Genomic DNA, 20,636 nt, shown 5'->3' with positions numbered 1-20,636 from the left:
GACGTTTCACTTCATTCATGTGGCACGTGGGGCACAAAAAGTGGTGGGGCTTATGTGTGTGGAAATTGGAGCAACAATTGGACATCGCACAATGTTCTATAAATAATAACTGAGTGCCGCCTGACGTTATTGACCAACCCAACAAAAACACAAACACACACTTACACCCCACCCCACCCGCTGCATATGGAGGTGTGGAATCGAAGGCACGCCACGCCTGGACACGCTACATGTCCTATAGACATGTGCACGAGTATGTGTTTCGTGTAGTCTCCTTTTTACGAGTATACTCTATGCCTAGAGTGGGACCAAAAAGATACAATTTGCATCTGTTTTCCATTATTCTGTCGCTTAGTTTCTTAAGGGGAAACATCGGGATATTTATACATAATTCTCTGCCAAAGATCAAGGCTTGGATTGAAGCCTTATCCAAGGCTTCTGTTGCCAGATTTTATTTTATTCTATTTTCACTTTTGCCTGCTTTCGTTACTCTCACTCTTTTTATTATTTTTTTTTTTGCCTTGCCGTTTGCAGACCTAGAACCCTTTTAGCATTTGGCCTATAACTACGGGTCGTGGGTAAGTGTGCGCCCAACGCGCATGACCTCAACAATTTGGCTTCACTTGAAGCCAAGTGCAAACGCACATGCAAACACTTGGCCAGCCACGGCTCGGTCCTGTTGCGTGCCCCCAGCAAAATGGCAAATGAGGCATGGGGCATACCTGGAGTGCCTGTACTGACCCTTCACTTTAGCAGCAAATGTTTTGGGTCAGTGTTCAGTTGCGTGGAGTTCGTGACCAAAGGCGGGCGTACTTTTTTTCCCATTCACATTCATATTTAATAAATCTGCCATTGCCGTGGCCGTTCTACATATATCGATACGAGTACGAGCGAGTATCTATCTATCTATCTACACATTCCCCTAACGATACGATACGGGGATTTGGTCTTCGATCAGCATGAAGCAACCGCAACTGCAGCGACAGCGACAGCAGCAGCATTGAGCAGCCGCCCCACAGGAGTCATGGGCTGTGCCAGCAGCACTCCCATGGTTGCAACGGCGGGCAGCGAAATGCTGAAAGCCGCCACCCATGTCCGGGAGAAGGGCGAGGCCGTCGTAGAAGGTATGTGGACAGACATTTCTGTGTGTGTGTGTGTGTGTGGCCCTGTCTTTCTATGGTTGTGTTTTGGGGCTGGCAGATGACATTTACAAGTCCGTAATCGAAATGGCAACTAAAGTGCCTTTGAAGGCAATCCCAAGACCACCCATGGGGCGTATACTTAATATTCACATAAAGGATATGGGACATGGTGACATGCAGTGTGTGTGTGTGTGTGTGTATGTTTGGGGAATGAGCGATCGTGTCCTTGGAACGTCCACGTTTCCGCATGTGAATCAATATTATTTCCAGCTAATTAATTACTGGCAAAACGAATGGATTCGCAATTAATTCACAAATAAATTCAGAGCTACACTGCAATAAAAAAATGGCTAAAGTTTACATTTGAAATCTAAAGCGAATCATGTGAGCAGAAAAGAGAAAACCTTAAGGAACTCGTTGGGAGGAGATCGGCCCACAAGGGCATATTCTTCAGAGTACCAGCAGAAATTGGTTTAATACATTCTGACCCTGATTTTAAGTCACCCCCGAGAGTTTTGCTTCTGATTTTTCCCCAGTGTATCCTGTGCTCTTATTACTTTTTATATTATTATAATAACAAGCCACGTAATAAAGGACAATTGGCCAGGCCAGCAATGCGTGTCGCAGTGCCTTTCGGCCTGCTTAGTGGCCATTACTCGCTACCGACGCTACCATATTTATATGCGAGGGTCTATGGGGAGGGTCTACGCTCGTAGTATATTAAAAGCATATGAAGAAAAACGAGCTGGTTGCGTGACCGGCAGCGTGCCATGCCCGTCAGTGAATTAGAGCAAAAAATTGACTTAAAAATATTATATGTATATATGCATACAATACTATATGTGTGTACATACTCGTGCATATACGAGTATGCTAACAGGAAATGGCAAATGAAAGTGTTCTCCCACCTTTCAGATGCCACTCAGACGCTGACCACGGGCCTGGACACGGCCAAGGAGACGGTGGGCGCGGCCGTGGCGGGTATTACCAACGATCTGGGTAACGCCTTCAAGGAGGGCACCCACGTCCTCGACGAGGCCAAGCACAAGGTAATGGAGGGCCTGCACCTGGAGCAGCCCGCCCAGGCAGAAGAGGCGACGACGGCGGCGGCGGCGGCGGAGTCTGGCGAGGTCATGGCCGAGCTGAGCTCATCTCGGGCCCCAACGCCACAGCTGCAGGAAGATGCGGACAGCCTGAAGACATCCACCCCAGAGCCGGAGATCGAGCGTGCCCTGGCCAACGATGAGGAGAGTCCGCCCACGCCACAGCCATCGCTGGAGGAGTTGGCCCACTTGAGTGCTGAGGTGGCATCGGTGTCCGATGCCCAGCCTCCTGCTGCTCCACCTGCTGTAGCAGAAGCGATGGCCGCACCTGCTGCCATCGAAGCGCCAGCAGCTCCAGCCCCCGCTGCGTCCGTGGAGTAAGTAAGCCTAGAGAGAGAGCACCTGCCGCATCGCATAGCAAACCACGTACTCCCCCGTAGAGCCACTGCACTCTGAAGTACCCGTACCCGTACCAGTACCGTTTTGCTTATGATTCGTAGTTCTCGTCGTAGTATACCCGATCTTCTAGTACTTATAGCATAGCCTACATTATATATTATTATTATTATTATTATATCTTAACCAACATATTGCTCTCTTCTTTCTCCTCTCTTGACTTGTATGTAAATTTGTAAATAAACTTATTTTATTTCTATGTACATAATCATAATACTCTGACTTTGTTTCCTTGCGATTGCCAACCCAAGCAAAAATCCAAACTAACAAGAACCGCAACAGCAAAGTCTTGTACGTAGTAGTGTGGTAATAATATTCTCCTATCCAAATAATATTCAATATAAAACACTTCAATCGGTTGTCGATTCGGTTAACCGAATGAAAAATGCTCCTGCGAAATGTCCTGCAGAATATCTCTCCAATTTATTAGCTTCAAATATTTTATTTACTGTCCGGAAAATGCTTTATGCTAGTTACACTAGAATTAAAATATTGCCAAATAATGCCACTTAATAACTAACATACAAATATTAAACTATAGCATACAAATCAAATTTAAAAAAATGGGCAAATAAAAATATTTGAATACTTCAACTTTGAGTCAATATATCTTCCGGTAGAGCCATTGTATAGACACGAAATAAAAATCCTATGAAAGTTTATACAATTCTCTTAGCAGCCTTAAAGTCTTTACAATATTAAAGCAGCGAATTCCGAGTAGAAATTATTAAAGTGCGCAAAGTCATCAAAATACGGTTTTTGAATTTTTAAAAAAGTTTTATCGTGTGCTTAGGGCTGATTTCTTCTATATATATATATGTATATATACCTATATCTTCTTGCTGTTATTTTCGCAAGAGTTAACCGTACACCGACACCCACATCTATCCTATATATAGACATATCAAACACCCCCACAACACACAAAAAAAATACAAAAAGAATATTGACATTGACAATCCCTTACTAACACGCCCACACATACTCACCCCCCGGTAACCGTCCTGACACCACCTCTAGAGGACAGTGGTTTCGGCGGAGTGTTGCGAAAGAGGAGCCATGGCCACCCCGCCCAAACACCACCGAGTGGGAAAAGTTTGCCGATCAGCTGGCCAAAAACAAAAAGTTTAAGCCCTACGAAAGCTTTGTCCACAGCCAGAATCATTTCTCCGTGTACAAGGACCACACGAGCCTGCGGGACAAGCCCGGCCACACCGACGGACACTTTAGTGGCGGCAACTCGCTGTCCAGCACCTCCCAGTCGGATCTCTCCAGCGGCCACGTGACGCCGGCCATGAGCCGCAAGGGGCAGAGGGAGTTTGCCAAATTTGTGGCGTCCGAGGGGCCGGCGAGTGTGTCCAGGGCCAGCTCACGGATCTCGAATGCCGGCAGCTCGAGGACCTTCGACTTCAATCCGACACGCGATCGCATCAGTGTTTTTGAGGCCATGAGCGGAAGTCGCAGCCGCGTGGGCTCGGCCATCAAGCGGGCTCCCGCGGAGCGGATGTCCCTCTGGGGCAAGCACGCTGCCGTGGCCGAAGAGGAGCCCCCTACGACTGGACATGGCAGGAGGATGAGCACGGGCATGAGCACCCAGAGCGTGCTGCGAGCTTCCACGGAGTACAAAAATCCCTATGGCATTCGTCGGGCTGTCCGACCTGTATCTCAAACGAGGAGTATCCGAGTAGAAAAGCAAACATCCTCGGTGACACCCAGAAAGGTGCAAGGTGCAAGAAGAATTCCTTCGAGCGAACCTTTGCACAGAGCTGAGGATCCGCCAAGAAGGCCAGTCCACGCAAAAGAAAGGAGACATCCCAGCCAGGAGGGGAATACAGCTCAGATGCCATTACCCATGGAGGAGCCACACGAGCAGCCACAGAAGAACTTGAGAGTATTACAGATTTCCACACCCCTGGAGGAGACACCTACCGATCTCAGTCCAAGTCCCACGGAAGATGGTTCTTCAATTCGAGGTCTTCCACTGAACCAGGGGAAACCCTCGCTGCCTCAGACACATCACAGAAAAGATTCACCCACAGAAGCAGCTTCCCCTCCAAAGATGCAGCCAACCTCCACTTGGAAGTCACCGTTCACACCGAAGATGCGAACAACTTCCAGTCGGAAGATCCACTCACCCACCAGTCCGCGAATGCTGTCACCTTCTGCAACGAGAACGCATTCACCTGCCACTACAAGGACGCAGTCACCATCTGATCCGAGAATGGAGTCACCGACCATTTCGAGGAGGCACTCCCCTTCCACCCCAAAGATGCAGTCACCTTCCAGTCCAAGGAAGCACTCTCCTCCCACAGCAAAGATGCAAACGCCGTCACCTCCGCCCACCCGTGCATCGACGGCCAAGTCATCGGACAGCAGCCTGGACGTGGTAGTTCGGCCCATGAGCAAACTCAACACACCCAGCACGAAGTCCCTGACGCCCGACCAGGTTGTGATGGCGGAGTACGAAGATGCCGCCCTAGAGGCGGCTCTGGCCAGCTTGGAACTGCTGCGCGGATCCACGGCCACTCTCCACTCCCTTCGATCCTGCAGTCCCGGGCGGCATACCTACACCGCCTCTCTGCTGAACTCGAGGCGAACTTCGCCATGGGTCATGCGCAAGGACTATGGCTGCTCCAAAGGCAAGGAAAACAAGCCATCGACTGCAGTGGCTGCAAGTGCACCAAAGTCCACACCAACACACGAAAGGTGCGACATCTGCTCGAATGAGTTTGTGTTGAATTGAAAGGGTGCATGCATATATTCTTTCGGCATATTAATTGTATATGTTATGCAGCCCAGTAAATTTTAAGCTTTATTTAGTGTTTTATCAGATGCTGAGATACAAAAGGATCTGTCTAATGTCTGTCTAATAACGTAAGTACAAGCTTGTTTATATCTCAGAATATTATACTAGCTGTTATCTACTTATAAGCAACTGGAAATAAGTCGTAAAATCTACTGCCACATATGTTAACCCATCTCTGGTATATAATATTAAATATATTATAATTGTTGCCTGGCGAAAAATATTAACAAAAAAATATACCATAAAATGTTTGTATTTATTTGCCAGCAATTTCCTTACTCCTAAAAATCCTCAGATTAGTTAGGCATAGATTGTAATAAATATTTTATAAGCCGTATAAAAAGATACTCGAATGGGGTTCCAAAATGATAATAACTAAATTTACTAACAGCATTTATTTATTTTCACCAATGAAACTTTTTCTTTATGTTATTTTTACAATATTTTGCCCATTTTTAAGCATAGAAAAATATTGTAAAATTGTTGATGACCAGCAATGAAATAATTAAATTTGTATAATGCCTCCAACCCAACGACTTGATGGCCATACCAGAAATAAAGAAGTTTATAATAATTTCAACGTTTGAATGCATCGGCATTGGTCTCAGCTTCGATTCGATTTCAAAACTCAGTCGCGGACTGCAGTCAATCCGTTTAATTCCAGCCAATTCCCAGCGATAAATCCACTCACCCCTAAAAGACAACCAAAAATCAAAGCCAGCCCCTACGAACCCTCGAGTTTGATTTCTGTTTGTCTAATTGATGACTTAATAACCAAAATTGAAATGTTTATCTTGCCGTTCACTCAATTATTCTGCCACTTGTGAGAGGCTCCGATCGGACTCGGTCGGTGGCTTGTGTCGAGTCTTCGAGGTGCACTTTACGGCTACACGTTCCGTGATATTCCATGATTCCATATGGCTTCCATGTCTGCCCGTCCGTCCCCATCCGTGACTTAATGAACTATTAACAGCAATGATAGTAATTTGTTGTTGACTCCACCGCCGCCACAGCAGCAGCAGCAGCAACAAATGAAATTGCTTTTGGCAAGTCAAAAAGTCAAAAAGAAAGTCTATCCTTGGATACACTTGCAGATAGATGTGTTACCATGGGCAGCAAAACAAAATACACCCGATGCAGTAGGGTTTCAAGAGAGAATCAGTTGGAGATATTTTGAAGTTTGCCCAAAATCCAAATACCTTTTGCTAGTGTGTACAATCACAGCTAGAGAGCAGCAACAATGTTGTCTTCATGGCACTTTTTGGCAAACAAATAGACAATTCAACAAAGCGACATGCAGACAAATGACTGCAGCGGAGAGCAACAAGCCGGGACCGGGGACCACAGCCTCGGCCAGAAGTTCGGACAGACAGACAGATGGATATATACATACAAACATACGAGGCATATTTTTGCGGGGGTGTCTGTCTCTCAGTTCGGTTCCCTCTCGAGGCACCTGCAGTTGTGCAAATTGAGTTTTGGCTCTGACTTCGACTTCGACTTCGACTCCAACTCTGAGCTCTGAGCTCTGAGCTGGGGCATCTATTTTGGCACGATTTTCAAATTACGTACATTGACTCGCAAAATGTTTGGTTTATGCCGCAATTAATTTCGAAGCGGAAGAAGCAGTGCCCGTGCCCAAGTGAACACCTTCTCTCCCCACCCCATCGATGGTTTGGGGGGCCTCAAAGTTGAAGGTCTTTTGTGCGGCCTGGCGTGACATTGAAAGTGAAAGAACAAGTTTTTTTTTTTTGTTGTGTGTATAGCCTGGCATTTCTATTTTAATGACTTGTACATGGGCATTCGTCGTCGTCGTTGTACCAAGTGCCAAGAGTGCCAAGAGTGTCTGGGTGCCTGCCGGTTCATTGAACGCTCAGAGAGCCGCTCAGCCACGCACCGACCAACCGACCAACCAACCAACCAACCGACCGACCGACCGCTAATGATCTATGAAGTGTGCGAGTGTTTGTAGTACTTTTACTTTCATTTGTATCACAAATGAAGGCGGCATCTGCTGGCTGGCCCAGACACGAGGGAAATTAGCAATAGGCCAGAAATGCACTTGTATACCCTTGGAAGATGTGGTATGTGGATTATTGGATCTCACAAGCATCGCTCCACAGACGCAACTATAATATAAAATCTCAAATCAATATTACAATCGTTTGCCACAAATTGCATTCAAATCGCCTGCAAGTGTATGTAAATCTTCGGCACACAAAAGAAAGTTTATCTTTCTTGTTAGCACTTCATTTTGTGGTTTGCTGTTAGCTGAATTTTTGTGGTAAAACGTGCTTTTAATCAAATTTACATGTGCCAGCTATGTTTTGATCATACGCACTGTGGGCAGGCAGGCAGGCAGCAGCAGGCAGGCAGGCAGCAGCAGCAGCAGGCCGGCAGGCAGGGGCAAACAGCAAGACAACAGCAAATTTTGTGTGTAAAATTGATTTATGAAATTGTTGTTTGGGGCATGCAGCAGCAGCCGCAAGAGCAGCAGTTGATTTGTTTATATGCGGCAGCAGCAGCAGCAGCGAGCATGGCAAATCAATAAGTTTATGCAACAGGCAGCACAGCACAGCACCAACATTGATGATGCGATAAAATCACAAGAAAGCACATAAAGACAATGTCTGCTACAATTTTAACAGGGCTTCCGCAACAGCCAGAGCAAGAGCAACACACTGACTGCCACACTGCCACATTTAACAGTTTTCGACCAGTTTTAACATGCATTCAACAGTGGAAAGTGAACCTGCCCCGCTCCCCTCTTCAACAACCAATTCAATGTTCGTTTGTGTCTGATGCGCATGCGCATTTTCAATTAATGATTTTTCCTCTTCATTTTCATTTTGAGTTAATGCTGCCACGCACTTGTTGCTGCCACCGAGAGACGGCGGCTGCCCCTGCTGCCTGGCTGAGAAAATTGCAATCATTTGTTAGCCAAACATTTCTACTTTTCGAGCGCTTTCGTTTGGCCTTTTGGCAAACATTTTGCATAACCTGGGTCAAGACGGAAATGCAGGCGGAGGCCGGGCCATTAATAATCTTCGGCTTTCGGCTCTCGGCTCTTGGCTCTGCCTGCTGGCTGCTGACGGTGCCATTGACGGTGACGGTAACTCTTCTTCGATGCGTTTTGCGTCTGCGTCTGCGTCTGCATCTGCGTTTTTTGAGTAACCAAAAGCCTTTTGTTTTAATGGCCAGTTGGCCCAAAACGTGTCCGAGCCCCACAAGCCACAGGCAAAAGTCAGCCGCAAAGTCACAGTTAAAGTCGCAATCATTTTCTATACCCTTTTCTGAGTTATTGTCAATCACCGAATGCAGAAACCCTGCATACAGTATTTTTCTGTGACATTTTTCTATGGTTAATAAATTCTTTTAATGTTAAATCAAATTTTTCGGAGTGCATTAGTAATTCTGATGATATGAGATTTACGCTACTTTGATTTTTTTATAAAATAAATTAAGTTTAAAATATAAATCAGTAAAGTTTTTTCAGTTTATGAGCCGTAAGCGACTTTTCTGATTAAAAAATAAATTCTTTTTAATATTATTTGAGTTATTTTAATATAACTAGAATTTTTGGACACTCGCTCCAAAGAGGTAGCATTTCTTTTAAATTATTTATACTTATTTTCATAAATGAATCATAAATGTTGGGTACTTGTGCGTTAAATCCCTGAAACTCTAGTAATTTCATTCTCTCAGATATTCCTTTTCTATGACTCTAAGCAGCATCTGCTAGGGTGTACTCAAGTCGTTAATACAAGTTCCATTTTCCTGCATTTTAAATCTTTTCTTTTATCTGACTTGCACTTGGGTTTTCAGCTGGAACGTGGGGACATGGTACCGGGTGTTGTCCGGTGTTCAGTAGCCTCCGCATAATCCAAATTAAATTGTCAAGAGAAATGACAATTCAATACACAAGATCTTGTTAAGCAAATATGAAAGAAAATACCAAAACAAAAAGCACTCTGTCATCCCATGTCCGTCCGGCACTCAAACAACGAAGAGACAGCGAGAGAGAGAGAGAGAGAGAGAGAGAAAAGACAGAGGATAAATGAGAGTGTGAGTGAGAGAGAGGGCAAAGAGAAAAGTGTCAAATTAAACTGTCAGAGCGACTTTTAACCCATTTTTCGTGGACCATTACATAAGCAACTTATCAGTTGATAACTAGAAACATCCACTCTCCACCTCTTGAGCTCTTGAGCAGGGAAATGGAATGGAAATGCTAGTGCGAGTGCGAGTGCGAGTGCGTAGGTGGTGCTGCGCGGTCAGGCGCATAAATCAGTCCGGACATGCAGACAGCTCTCGACAGCAGCTCTCGAGCTCTCTTAGCATTCGCTCATGCGTCAGCGAAACAAAAGACTTAGGCAACGAACTGCCGTGCCGCTCCAGGCTCCCATATGTTGCAACAGAATGCGTCTCTTGTGTGCTGTGTACTGTGTGTGCTTGCGTCAACAGCTGTGATACTGTCGCTTGCATATTCTTAGCCATATGTGTCTGCTGCTGCCGCCCCCAAAAACCCAACCCTACAATACCCCCGCGCTGTGCCCTGTGCTCCCACTCCTATCCCATGTGAACTGCGCTAATTCGTGACTACTTTGTTGTGCGACTGCTGAGGACCCTAATAGACAGACAGACAGACAGACAGACAGGAGCTATAACGATCGCTTGAATGGTCTCCCCACGAATGCTGAATGCCCTATGCAGTGGCAGTGTCAGTCGCAGTCGCAATCGCATTTGAATTAATGTTTCCCAAGTCCAACAGAAAGAAAGAAATAGAACAAAGCTGGCATCTGTGATAGATCCCAGTGAATAACCCAAGCCAAGCCCTGGGAGCTGGAAGCTGGCGCTAAGCCCTGTCTCTCGCGTGTGTGAGTCAGCGTGGAAGGCAGCGGTAGATCGTTGTTCTCCTATACATACATATGTGGCACAGCGGAGAGCAGGGGCAGCACGGCCCACGCCACGGGCCCCAAACACTTTACTTTTGTTTTCAAAAGAGTCGCACAGTCGTAGTCCCAGTCGCAGTCCCAGGCGCTGTCCCCCTCGTTCCAGTCGTCCCAGTTTTAGTTCCAGTCCCCCCAGATCAAAGAGACACAGACACACATGCAAGCAACTGTTATTCTCTGGGCTGTTTTCGATTTTCGATCTTGGGGTTTTTCTTCTTCAGCATTCGACAAACGTTGTCGTCGTCGTCGTCGTCGCTGTCGATGTCGTTGTCGCTTTCGTAGTCACACAAAGATAGAAATCGAATGACACGATCTTGTAGCCCGAAACAGGCGCCAGTAACCCAGTTTTCAGGTTTTCAGCCATCGGGCAAACCAAGCCAATACAACAACCAAAATACTACTCCGATGACTCCCTTTTGGCCAAATGAAAATGAAACGTTTTGGGCATAAATAAATAATGACAACGGAGCGCAGCGCAGCGCAGCGCACTGCAAGCAGACCCAACCAAAAAGGCAACAACAAATGATCCCAGCCCAGTCCACCTCTTCTCCTCTCATTGTATTTGCATTTGTGTGCTTTTTTGTCGTTATCTCTGCCCCTAAAAGGGGTATAAACACTTTCTTGATGGGCCACAGGGAGAGCCAGCCAGCCAACCCAGTTGGACTGACAGACTGGGGGAGTTGAAATCAGTTCTTAAACATCATTTGTAGGTCGCCCTCCCTGGACGGAGATTAATGTGTTTGCTTGTCGCTTTTATGTAGATAATCGATTCTCTTAAGTATTTTAAACTTTCTAAAAGACAGTCGGAGTCGCGAGTAATTTTAATATATTTATAATTAATATTTTCTATTTATTGTTATTTATTTTTGAACTGCTCTTACCTTGAGCACTCTGTTAGGGTAAATTGGCTTCTGTGCAAGCTATCAAAGAGTTTTCCTCCCTATTTGTTTGCTTTGTTGTTGTTACTGTTTGTTTGGGTTTTTTGTTGCTGCGGCATTTGGTTTGTTTGTTGCAAGTTGTTTGTTGTTGTTTTTGGGGGCCCAGCCTAACAAGCAGCCAACGTCGACGTCTGCCCATTGTCTTTGCTTTTGTTTTGTTTCGTTTCGTTTCGTTTTTTTGCCTCCTCCGCATTTTCATGTGGCATTTTTCTAGATTTGCCAACCAACCAACCAACCAACAACCCAACCCACCCCCAGCGACATGCGCTGAACTCTGACCTCGCGCTCTCGATTGGGTGCCGGCTGGTGCTGGGGCTCCCCCCGGCAATGGGAGGAGGACAAGAGAGTGCATTGAACTTCAATGTCGAGCCGCGGGACCAGGCCCATAAATTGATTGATTCGCCATACAATGGACGCGCAAGCCGCTCCGATCCAATCCAATCCAGCCCGATCCCTTGGCTTTTCCCCTCCACTTCAATTCTAAAGCGGTTGGCAGCAATTTCACTTTCGTTGGCAGTCCGTCACGTCACCCACGACAACATCATGGCCATCTGAGGTCTGAGTTGGGGGTCTGGGTCTGTCTGAGAAAGCGATTCACCCTACGCATCGCGGGGGCATCTATCGCGTCTCATCTAGTGTCGTCGTCGTCGTCGTCATCGTCTCCTTGGAACGGTAGCCGGGTAGCCGATCCATCGACGAGGCTATGGCCATAGCCATAGTCCAGTGGTTCGGACCAGCGAGCATGCCAAAAATTGCATTTTCTACAACAAATCAAGGTGACTGGACATCAAGATAAAAACATAACAAACGATTTGACTAAGCCAAATGGTAATAGGCCCCGGCAACAAACATCACCACCAACCAGCGGCAGCAGTGGCAGCACAGGCGGCAGAGGCAGCAGTGGCAGGAGACGGAAAAGGAGCTTAAGCTGTTGCTGGAGATCGTGGAGAGCCGTGGAGTGCTTGGAGCTCCACTGGAGCGATCATCGGTGGCCTCCGTAGACCGTTATTGTTATTGCTGGCTGTGCCTAGCTGGCTGGCTCCTGGCTCCAAATTTGGTGCGAAACTGCGTTGTCGCGGGCGCTTTTTTCTCCTTCGCGAACAGCCAAACAGGCGCACAGTGGTTCCAGCTGTCCAGGAATCGATGGGATTGGCTATACATATTTGAAGGAAAATAAGCGACAAAAATCTGTGCTTACTCGTTCCTGAGGGTGGCAAGGAATTCTAATCCGAGAGGAGGATTTTGTACTGCTTATCCATAGATCGATGGTAAATTCTTTTGCAACTCCTCCACTTGACCTTCATAATTGAGCGGATGTGTACCCACTGTGGCTGTCGTTGTCGTGCCTGTGCCTGTCGTCGTCGTCATATTGAAATTGAAAATAAGAATCGTATTTGGTAATTGCAATGAAAGCGAAAGGAGTGAAAACTTTTCTGTGGCTGTTGCTGTTGCTGTAGCTGTTGTGCCTGTGCCTGTGTTGTGTTATTTTTTGGCCACTAAGATAGATCACCAAGGATAGCAGCGCCTAAGCAGCGGTCACTTTCTATCAAAGCAGTTCAATGACACGGCCTGTCCCAGAGTAGTACCTCCACCGGGTACGCCTTCACCTCCGCCTTCTGCGGCCACCTCTGGGCTTGTGTTGTCTGTATGTGTGTGTGTGTGTGTGTGTGTGTGTGTGAAGTGGTCTTGAGCTTATGGCAACACTTATCGATGGCTAAGCCGAGCCAGGGTCTAAGATCTGGCAAGTGCCTAAGCCATAAGCCACTAAATGGCAATAACAGCCTCAAAATGCCAATGAAAACCTTTTGACATTTTTATCACGCACAGCTCAAGCCCCCAGCCCCCAGACCCCAGACCCCCCACCTATAGCTCCCATCTGAGGTTCAATCTACGCTGAAACTCCAAGCTCAATCTCAGTCCCAGCCACATGCTAATTGACCTTGACATGCGGAAGATTTGAATGCGGCGACAACGTTTGCGGCTCTCTGCGGCTCCTCTCTGGCCGATGCACTTCAAAACGAACTTGAATGCTGCCTGCCTGCATGCACTTGGCCTGGGTCTGAGTCTGAGTCTGGGGGTCTTGTCTCTGGGTCTCTTGGGTAAGTGGCAAGTGCGGTTGCAACATCACCAGACACACCGACAAAATGTGAATGCACAGGCATCATCATACATACATACGTACAGGCAGTGTTAATTGCAATTACAATTGCAGTGTGACCGAAGTGCGTGCAGTTCAATATGTTAAGTGTAATTTGGAAATAAATTACTGAAATTACGGCTCGAAATTACTTTTCCAGCGATTAAGTGATCAATGTTAGTGCAATGTGTTCGATTTAGGTATTGTAATTGTTTCCTGGGTTACAAGGTGCGAGTGCATACACAAGCCGAAAAGAAACGATTTTGCGTTTGCCTTTTGCTGATTTAATCAAAAATTAAATACTGCATAGTACCAAACGGCTACTTGGGTACCAAACTGTGCTAATACAAATAAAAATATATGTATGGATATATTAAAAAAAAGAAGGGATACAAATGTTTTCCATTTTTAGGGCATTCAAAAGAAATAGAACAAAAGGGGCTTTCAATCAGGGACCGTAAGACTTGCTATGTTTATAATACAAATTATATAATAAGATTTAGTTTTTGATTTTTATTATAAAAATTATGTAAAAGTTTATTTAAAAAATTTAAAATAAAAATCAATTGAAAATATATATGTACGTATGTATGTATGTATATGTAAGTGATCTACACAAGTACTAAAACTATTTGCAACGAATCGCATTCATATCCATTGAAGGCTTCAATAGCCGATAGCTTCCCTGCCCTCTGATCTTCCAGTCACAGTTTCCATATTCTAGAAAATTCCTCTTTTTCACACCTGCCGCCATGCGGTCACACTAATTAAAATGGTATCCAGGGCAGCTGATTAAAAATATGGATGAATAAACAACGAGAGTGCAACAAGTTGGGGGCCCCATTAAAATGACACCAGACCCCGGCCTGGGGCTCGACACTTCACCTTGGCGTTGTTCAAGCTGTTGCAATCATATGGTGTCATGGTTGTTGCTGCCTTCTGGTTATTACTGTACCGTGTGCACCGCTTTCCAGTTACAACTTTATTTTGTGCGCGGCGGCGCCTTAATGTTGTGCCTTGTGCTATAAAATGAAATTTTACGCACTAAGTGCGGCATTTAACATAAACCAAGACAGAGAGGGGGAGAGAGAGAGAGAGAGAGAGAGAAAACAGTAAAGAGAAATATGTATAATAAAAGTGAAACAGAAACTAAAATGACGCCAAGGTTGCTCCATAGGCACTGCCCACTTGCCACCTGCCACATGCCACTCTGGCCACTTGCCACTGAATTTCTCCTACCACTGGGGTGCCAGTTGGGGTGGGGAGACGACACGGCCAACTCATTTGCAAAATGTGACATGTTGGCACTAAAATTGATAACTCTATTGCCCATTTTGGCCAGGAGCTGATGGAGGCCCGGGAGTTGGCTCTGAGGCGGCGGCGGGCTGGCTGGCTGGCTGGCTGGCGGACGAGCGATCGTCAATTGCTCACCTGATGATTGATTTTGCTGATTGCCAACAAGTTTTCGCATTTCGCATTTGCATTTCGCATCTCCTGCATATTTACCGCGGCCAATTATAATTAATTTCCATGCGTTGTCGCTCAGCCAGCAGATCTCCAAGATGCCAACAGCTCTCACTCTCGGCCCCATCACAGAATTCGATGCATTTTGTCAACAGCAGCCAGCAGCCGCGCGGAGGAGAAGAAGAAAAACCAAAAACGAAAGTCCACTGAGACACTGACTGACTGGGCAACCACCGACTGACCGACTGTCAACTCTCTCACAAGGCAAAGGTACCAGAGGTACGTAGGTACGAGACGAGAGTGTGTGGGTAAAGTGGGCGATTAGCCCAATCAGTACCTGTCGCATTCAATTAGGATCGAGATAATATTCATGGACAGAGGTGCACAAGTGGTAATCTCTGAAAGAGAAGATGCCTATGTACTTATCAATAATTCTTGCATCTGTCAGATATGTTGCAGATGGAGATTATGGTGACATGAAATTCTAGACAGAGTTAAGCTGATTTATGGGCGCTGGGATTAAAAAACAGCTCGTTGCAGTCCACTGTCTGAGGTACTGAGTTGAACTTGAGTATTAGAGTAGTTCTAATAAATTTTTATTTTTTTTTTTTCTCACTATTGGCAAGGAAAAGTATTTGGAGAAAATGAATTACTAATAAGTATACACAATTGATGGCCATATTTTCAATGTTTGATGTGAGATAACACATTCTGAGATTATCTGGGAGAGAGAGAGAGTTTGATTCATATTTATACATTTTATATTTATTTATTTATTATTTTATTTATACATATTTATGTATTTCCTATGTATGTAGGTATTAATTCTCTCTTTTCGCATCACAGCATTTGCTAATAAGCTCACCCACTCTATTCTATGACATTATTATGTACAATTGTATTTATTGTCGCAGTCTAACATGTCCGAACATGTCTGCTACGACTGCTACACACATCTATCAGTTATAATTGCTAATAAACGGAAATTATGAGAAATATGCAAAAGAAATACATCAAACGAATTCAAGATCATTAGAGTCAGCTTCAAATATGTTTTAAAATAATTACTAACCCCCAATGATATTGGTATACTTTTTTTATTTAACCCATTTACATAGGCTTACAGTTCGGTACGAGTATGCGATTTAATGCGCTTATGTATGTATATTTTCTTTATTTAACGTTTACAAACTACAGCCAGTAATAATGTTTGTCTTGCTTTTTAGTAAATTGTTGTAAGCAAATATTAATTTAAATTAATTACACTTAGTTTGTTTTATGGGTCAATCTATAGCCTTGAATACGCCATTTCCATTTTCCGTATAAATCAATGATTTTTTTGTTGTTTGCGTGGGTGAACTTGATTAACGTTGTAAGGCCGCGCGCGCCGTGCCGCACAAAATGTAGCCGAAAGCGGAGATGAAAACTTACATACATATTTATGTATGTATGTACTTACATATCTCAAAGCTCAAAAATAAACAAAACATATAGAAATAAACACAATGCACCGCTGCACGTGAGCTACAAAAATACATATGTACATACACACATAAATATGTAAACATACATAAATAAATATGTAGCTGCGCTGAGAACTATCGAACGATTCGGTAAAACGAGCTGTTTTGCGTGAGGCCCAATTGATTAAAATAAACTAGAAACCAGTGGCCGCCCACCATCTTAATGCCATTTACTGAAGCTCTACTATTTAGGTGCCATAGCTGAAACTCTATATAAAATCTATAGTCTTGGCTGTATTGGCGGTAAACGGGTTAATGCTGCACGCGGATGCACTGGGGAGAACTTTCAATTTCATTGGCAAAGCATTTTACAATCCAAGCTGAAAATGGAAATCGAAATCGAAATGACTTAGACCTTGTCCGTCAGTGTTTATTTTTGCGGTGAATGTGGGCCCCACTGACTGGGACTGACTGATGAGCGATGGCTGATGTGGCTGATGGGCAGAGGAGAGGAGAGGGCAGCCTGGGCAGCCTTAAATGGATTGCAAATGGATCTGCATCTGCATCTGGGACTGGAACTGGGACTGGCGATGCTTCGTGCCTAAAACATTTTGCATAATTTGTTTTGCCCATTTTCTTATACATATTTATTCCGAACGTAGTAATTTGATTGCGCTGTTGATTTTATTATGAAAGTTGCGAGACAACAGTCAAAGCAATAACAGATTAGCATGGACCGAGGACTGACTCACAGCTCCATTGGTGGAAAACTGGGAGGGGGATTGAGGGTGAACTGCTGGACTCTCCTGGCTGGAGTGCATGTTGCCAGCAATTGAATAAAAACCCTTTTCATGTTAATGCAACATTTGTTTGTCCGTCGCAGCAGTTCGATATAAGCCACGGCAAAACGGCACCAACAATTGGCGGCTCTTTGGCTTTGTACTTGTCTCTGTGGCCGTTGCTGCCGCTGCTGCTGCCGCTGCAGTTGTTTCCTATTAACGATAAAAATCACATGACACGAACTGGTTGCCGATCTGGCTACGGTTTTATACGAGTATAGTAGAGTCTTGGTTTTTGTGTCTGTTTTTGGGTTTCTGGGATTTGGCTCTGGGTCTGGCGCCGGCGCCACTAACCCAGTTTATGCCACTCCACCTCCACCTCCACTCTACTCCACTCCACTCAGGGATTTGCGCTGGGCTGGCCAATTATGCCACATTATGCCACGGCAAGTTGATTGCCGCTGTTATCGCCCAGGCCGGCATTGGGATGGGATGACAGGATGTGCGGCTGAGCCAGGGCCAGGGCCAATGCTGCATATTACGCAACGTCAACGTCAATTAAATCAGTTTTACTCCAAATATTTTAAGCCAATGTCAACAACGAGTCCCATCCTCATCCCCATTCCCATCTGAAACTGTAGCTGTTCCGGCCACTGGCACTGACTGTGAGATATATTGACTGCGTCTGCCCATCGCTCGTACACCTCTCTCGCTCTCAATGGCCACGCCTGATTGAATTTATGGCCGCGCACATCCAATGGGGCCCTCGAGGGCCAGCAGCCTCGTAGCCAATTGTTTACACAAAACTTTCACAAATTAACCCAACCTGTGAACTGAAAAAACTCAAAACTTAAGACTCCAAAACGCATCGACTCGATTAAAATGCTGCAAACTTAATTGGTGGGGGCCACCGGTTTGTCGCACATTCTGGGTGGCCAAACCAAACCACAGTGGTGAGCTTGCACATGATCTGGTAGATATTGTAAGAGGAGAAATTGTCATTGAAGGTGTTCTGTTCTGAAATGCTCTCATAGATATTAGATTAAAAAATCATGTCATAAGAAATGTTTTCTTTTATCATTTGTAATGGGTAACATCACAAAGGGTAGAGTGTGTAGTTCGAAAGCCCCCCGATATACCTATACTTGATATTAAGGTTTCGAATTAGTTTTTTATTTTATTTATTTTATTATTATTATTTTATTATTTTATTTTCCAATCATTTTTCCCTACTCTTCATGCCACGGTGCATGGCTCATCCTCCTGGTGCATTTCTCCTGCTGCTTCTTGGTCCTACTGCTTCTCGAAACTACTCCTGCTGCTCCTTCTACTTCCCCTGCTGCTGCTGCTCGGTCAAGTGCAAGTGGCAATTTAAAGAATCGGGTGAGGTAAATGTCGAATCGAGTGTCCCAATGTTGGCGCCCCCATATGCGCATAATAATTTCGATCGAGTGCCGAAGAAAGTTGTGTGGTGCAGGGTCCGGCTCCTCGGCATCGTTTCATGTGCGGCTGCTTCTTGCTGCTGCTGCTGCTGCTGCCGCTGTTGCCGATGTTGCAGTGGCAGCAATTGCGGCTGCTGTTGTTGTTAAGTGAAATGAAAAGTGCATAAATCTGGTGAGCAGCTCCCAACCACACGAAGCGAGGCAGCGGCAGCAAGAGGTGGCAACCGGACCGGACAACGATAAGAATCGAAGCTGCGTTTTGGGGCAAAACGAACCAGAGACAAAAGAACTTTCGCTTTCGTTTCGGTTGAGTTTTCGGATACGGTCTGATCTGTCTTGGCCTGCTGCCCAGGTAAAAGTGGCCCGTTGCATTATTTAACCAAATTTGGCTATTGAAATGCAACCGGTACGCGTACGAATGGATGCGGTACGATGTACGTACTCGTCGTACATGCCTTTGATATAACAATTATGTGCGTTTAATGAGCAGCAACAAGCTGACAATCATGCCGCTGACGGATGAGATTGATTGCATAAGGTACAGCAGCATGCAGCAGGCAGCAGCAGCAGGCAGCAGCAACATTGTCACAGTCACTCCCCAGGGGAGGGTCACTGGGGGTGCCGCCAGACACGGACACCACATCCACAGCCACATCGTTTACATCGTTTACTTTCACTGGCGATACCAGAACCGCTTAGAAGCAGCGCGCTGCAGTGATTGCAGCAGCCGCATCCATCCGCGGGCGAGTGATAGTAAAAGTGATAGTCGTTTTCAATTGGAGATTATTATGGCTTAAATATTTTACGACTTATATAACCACACACACACACACACTCATGCAGTCAGTGACAGAGTGAGAGAGACAGAGAGAGAGGGAGAGAGACGTCAAAGCAATTAAGCCACGCTACCAAAATGCAGCTACAAATGCAGGCACTTTTCTAATTAATTTCAAAATGAAGTGAAAAAAATCTCAATAAAATTTCATTTTCATTGACAGCCGCTTTTCAACTGCATCGTTGCTGCTGCTGCTGCTGCTGCTGCTGCTGCTGCTGCTGCTGCTGCTGCTGCTGCATGATGTAGTGTGTGGATGCAACAAAAACAACCTGGTGGTGTTGCTGCTGGTACACTTAATTGACAAGTGTGAAACTTTCGATTTCTGTACACCCATTGACATACAAAACGAGAGCCAGAGATTGGGGGCCGCAGAGCCGCAGAGCCGCAAAGCCAGGCCTAATGATGCCGCCTGCTGCTATGATTTGTTGTGTTTAAATGTCACAATTCTCCAAAGCGATGGGGCGGTACCCAGGGCAGGGTGTTGTGGCTTGTGTTTTGGTAGGTGTGCCACACCGTCTACCTCTACCTCTATCTGCCAGCTCCGATGGCTTTGGCTGATAATTATTGATATGCCGGGTGTCTGGTCGGGTGCGTCTCGCGTGCTGACTTGACAAAAAGGCTGCCTGTTGCCTGCTGCTCCGCGCAATGCCATCAAATGATTAACTAACGGATCAGTGTGGTGTGTGTGTGTGGTGTGGTGTGGTGTGGTGGTGGGGGGCTCTAGTCTGTTTGGAACGTGCGAAATGGGTGAAATTTTGTCGGCTACCTGGCGTGTCTGAGTGCCTGTGCCATGCGATTTTACACTACAGAAATTATGTTTCAATTATGCCAGAAAATGAAAGTTGCTGCCGATCAATTGAATGTCTCAATTGCTGGTCTTTAGGTGATGTCAATAATCCAGTGGATAGACTTTAACGGACATCTCAACTCTCAGAACTCTGTGCAGAAAAAAGTTCTTAAAGGATGCCTCGTTCCCAGAACAGACAGCCATCCGTCCGTCCGTTGGCTTGGCATTTCAACATGTTTTTGGCAAACCTATAATTAAAAATCAATTTGGCCCAGAGGAGGGTTCCTATTATGCAAGCGAGAGCAAAAAACAAAAACATGATCATAATACTTGGCCACGTTCGTTGTCTGAGTCTTTTGTTTTGCAGTTTGTCAAAGGTTCAGGCAGCTGCCTGC

General features: G+C 45.4%; 1 protein-coding gene across 1 annotated transcript; it reads left to right on the top strand.

Annotated features, from left to right (window-relative positions):
• Window positions 1-798: 798 nt before the first annotated feature.
• On the top strand, window positions 799-5,524 carry LOC111068770 (proteoglycan 4). Its single transcript, XM_022358483.2, has 3 exons — window positions 799-1,124; window positions 2,058-2,562; window positions 3,662-5,524. Exons 1-3 carry the CDS (start codon window positions 1,025-1,027, stop codon window positions 5,382-5,384), a joined length of 2,328 nt encoding a protein of 775 aa, XP_022214175.2. The 5' UTR covers window positions 799-1,024; the 3' UTR covers window positions 5,385-5,524.
• Window positions 5,525-20,636: the final 15,112 nt, after the last annotated feature.

The sequence above is a fragment of the Drosophila obscura genome, unplaced genomic scaffold (assembly GCF_018151105.1).
Source record: "Drosophila obscura isolate BZ-5 IFL unplaced genomic scaffold, ASM1815110v1 contig_30, whole genome shotgun sequence".
NCBI lineage: Eukaryota > Metazoa > Arthropoda > Insecta > Diptera > Drosophilidae > Drosophila > Drosophila obscura.
Note: the sequence above shows the minus strand (reverse complement) of the source record. Positions and strands in the feature narration are given on the sequence as shown.

Coding starts and splice junctions, on each gene's coding strand:
- LOC111068770 (XM_022358483.2), top strand. CDS start 1,025: ATGGGCTGTGCCAGCAGCACTCCCATGGTTGCAACGGCGGGCAGCGAA. Junction 1,125..2,057: donor GGGCGAGGCCGTCGTAGAAG/GTATGTGGACAG, acceptor CCCACCTTTCAG/ATGCCACTCAGACGCTGACC. Junction 2,563..3,661: donor GCCCCCGCTGCGTCCGTGGA/GTAAGTAAGCCT, acceptor CACCACCTCTAG/AGGACAGTGGTTTCGGCGGA.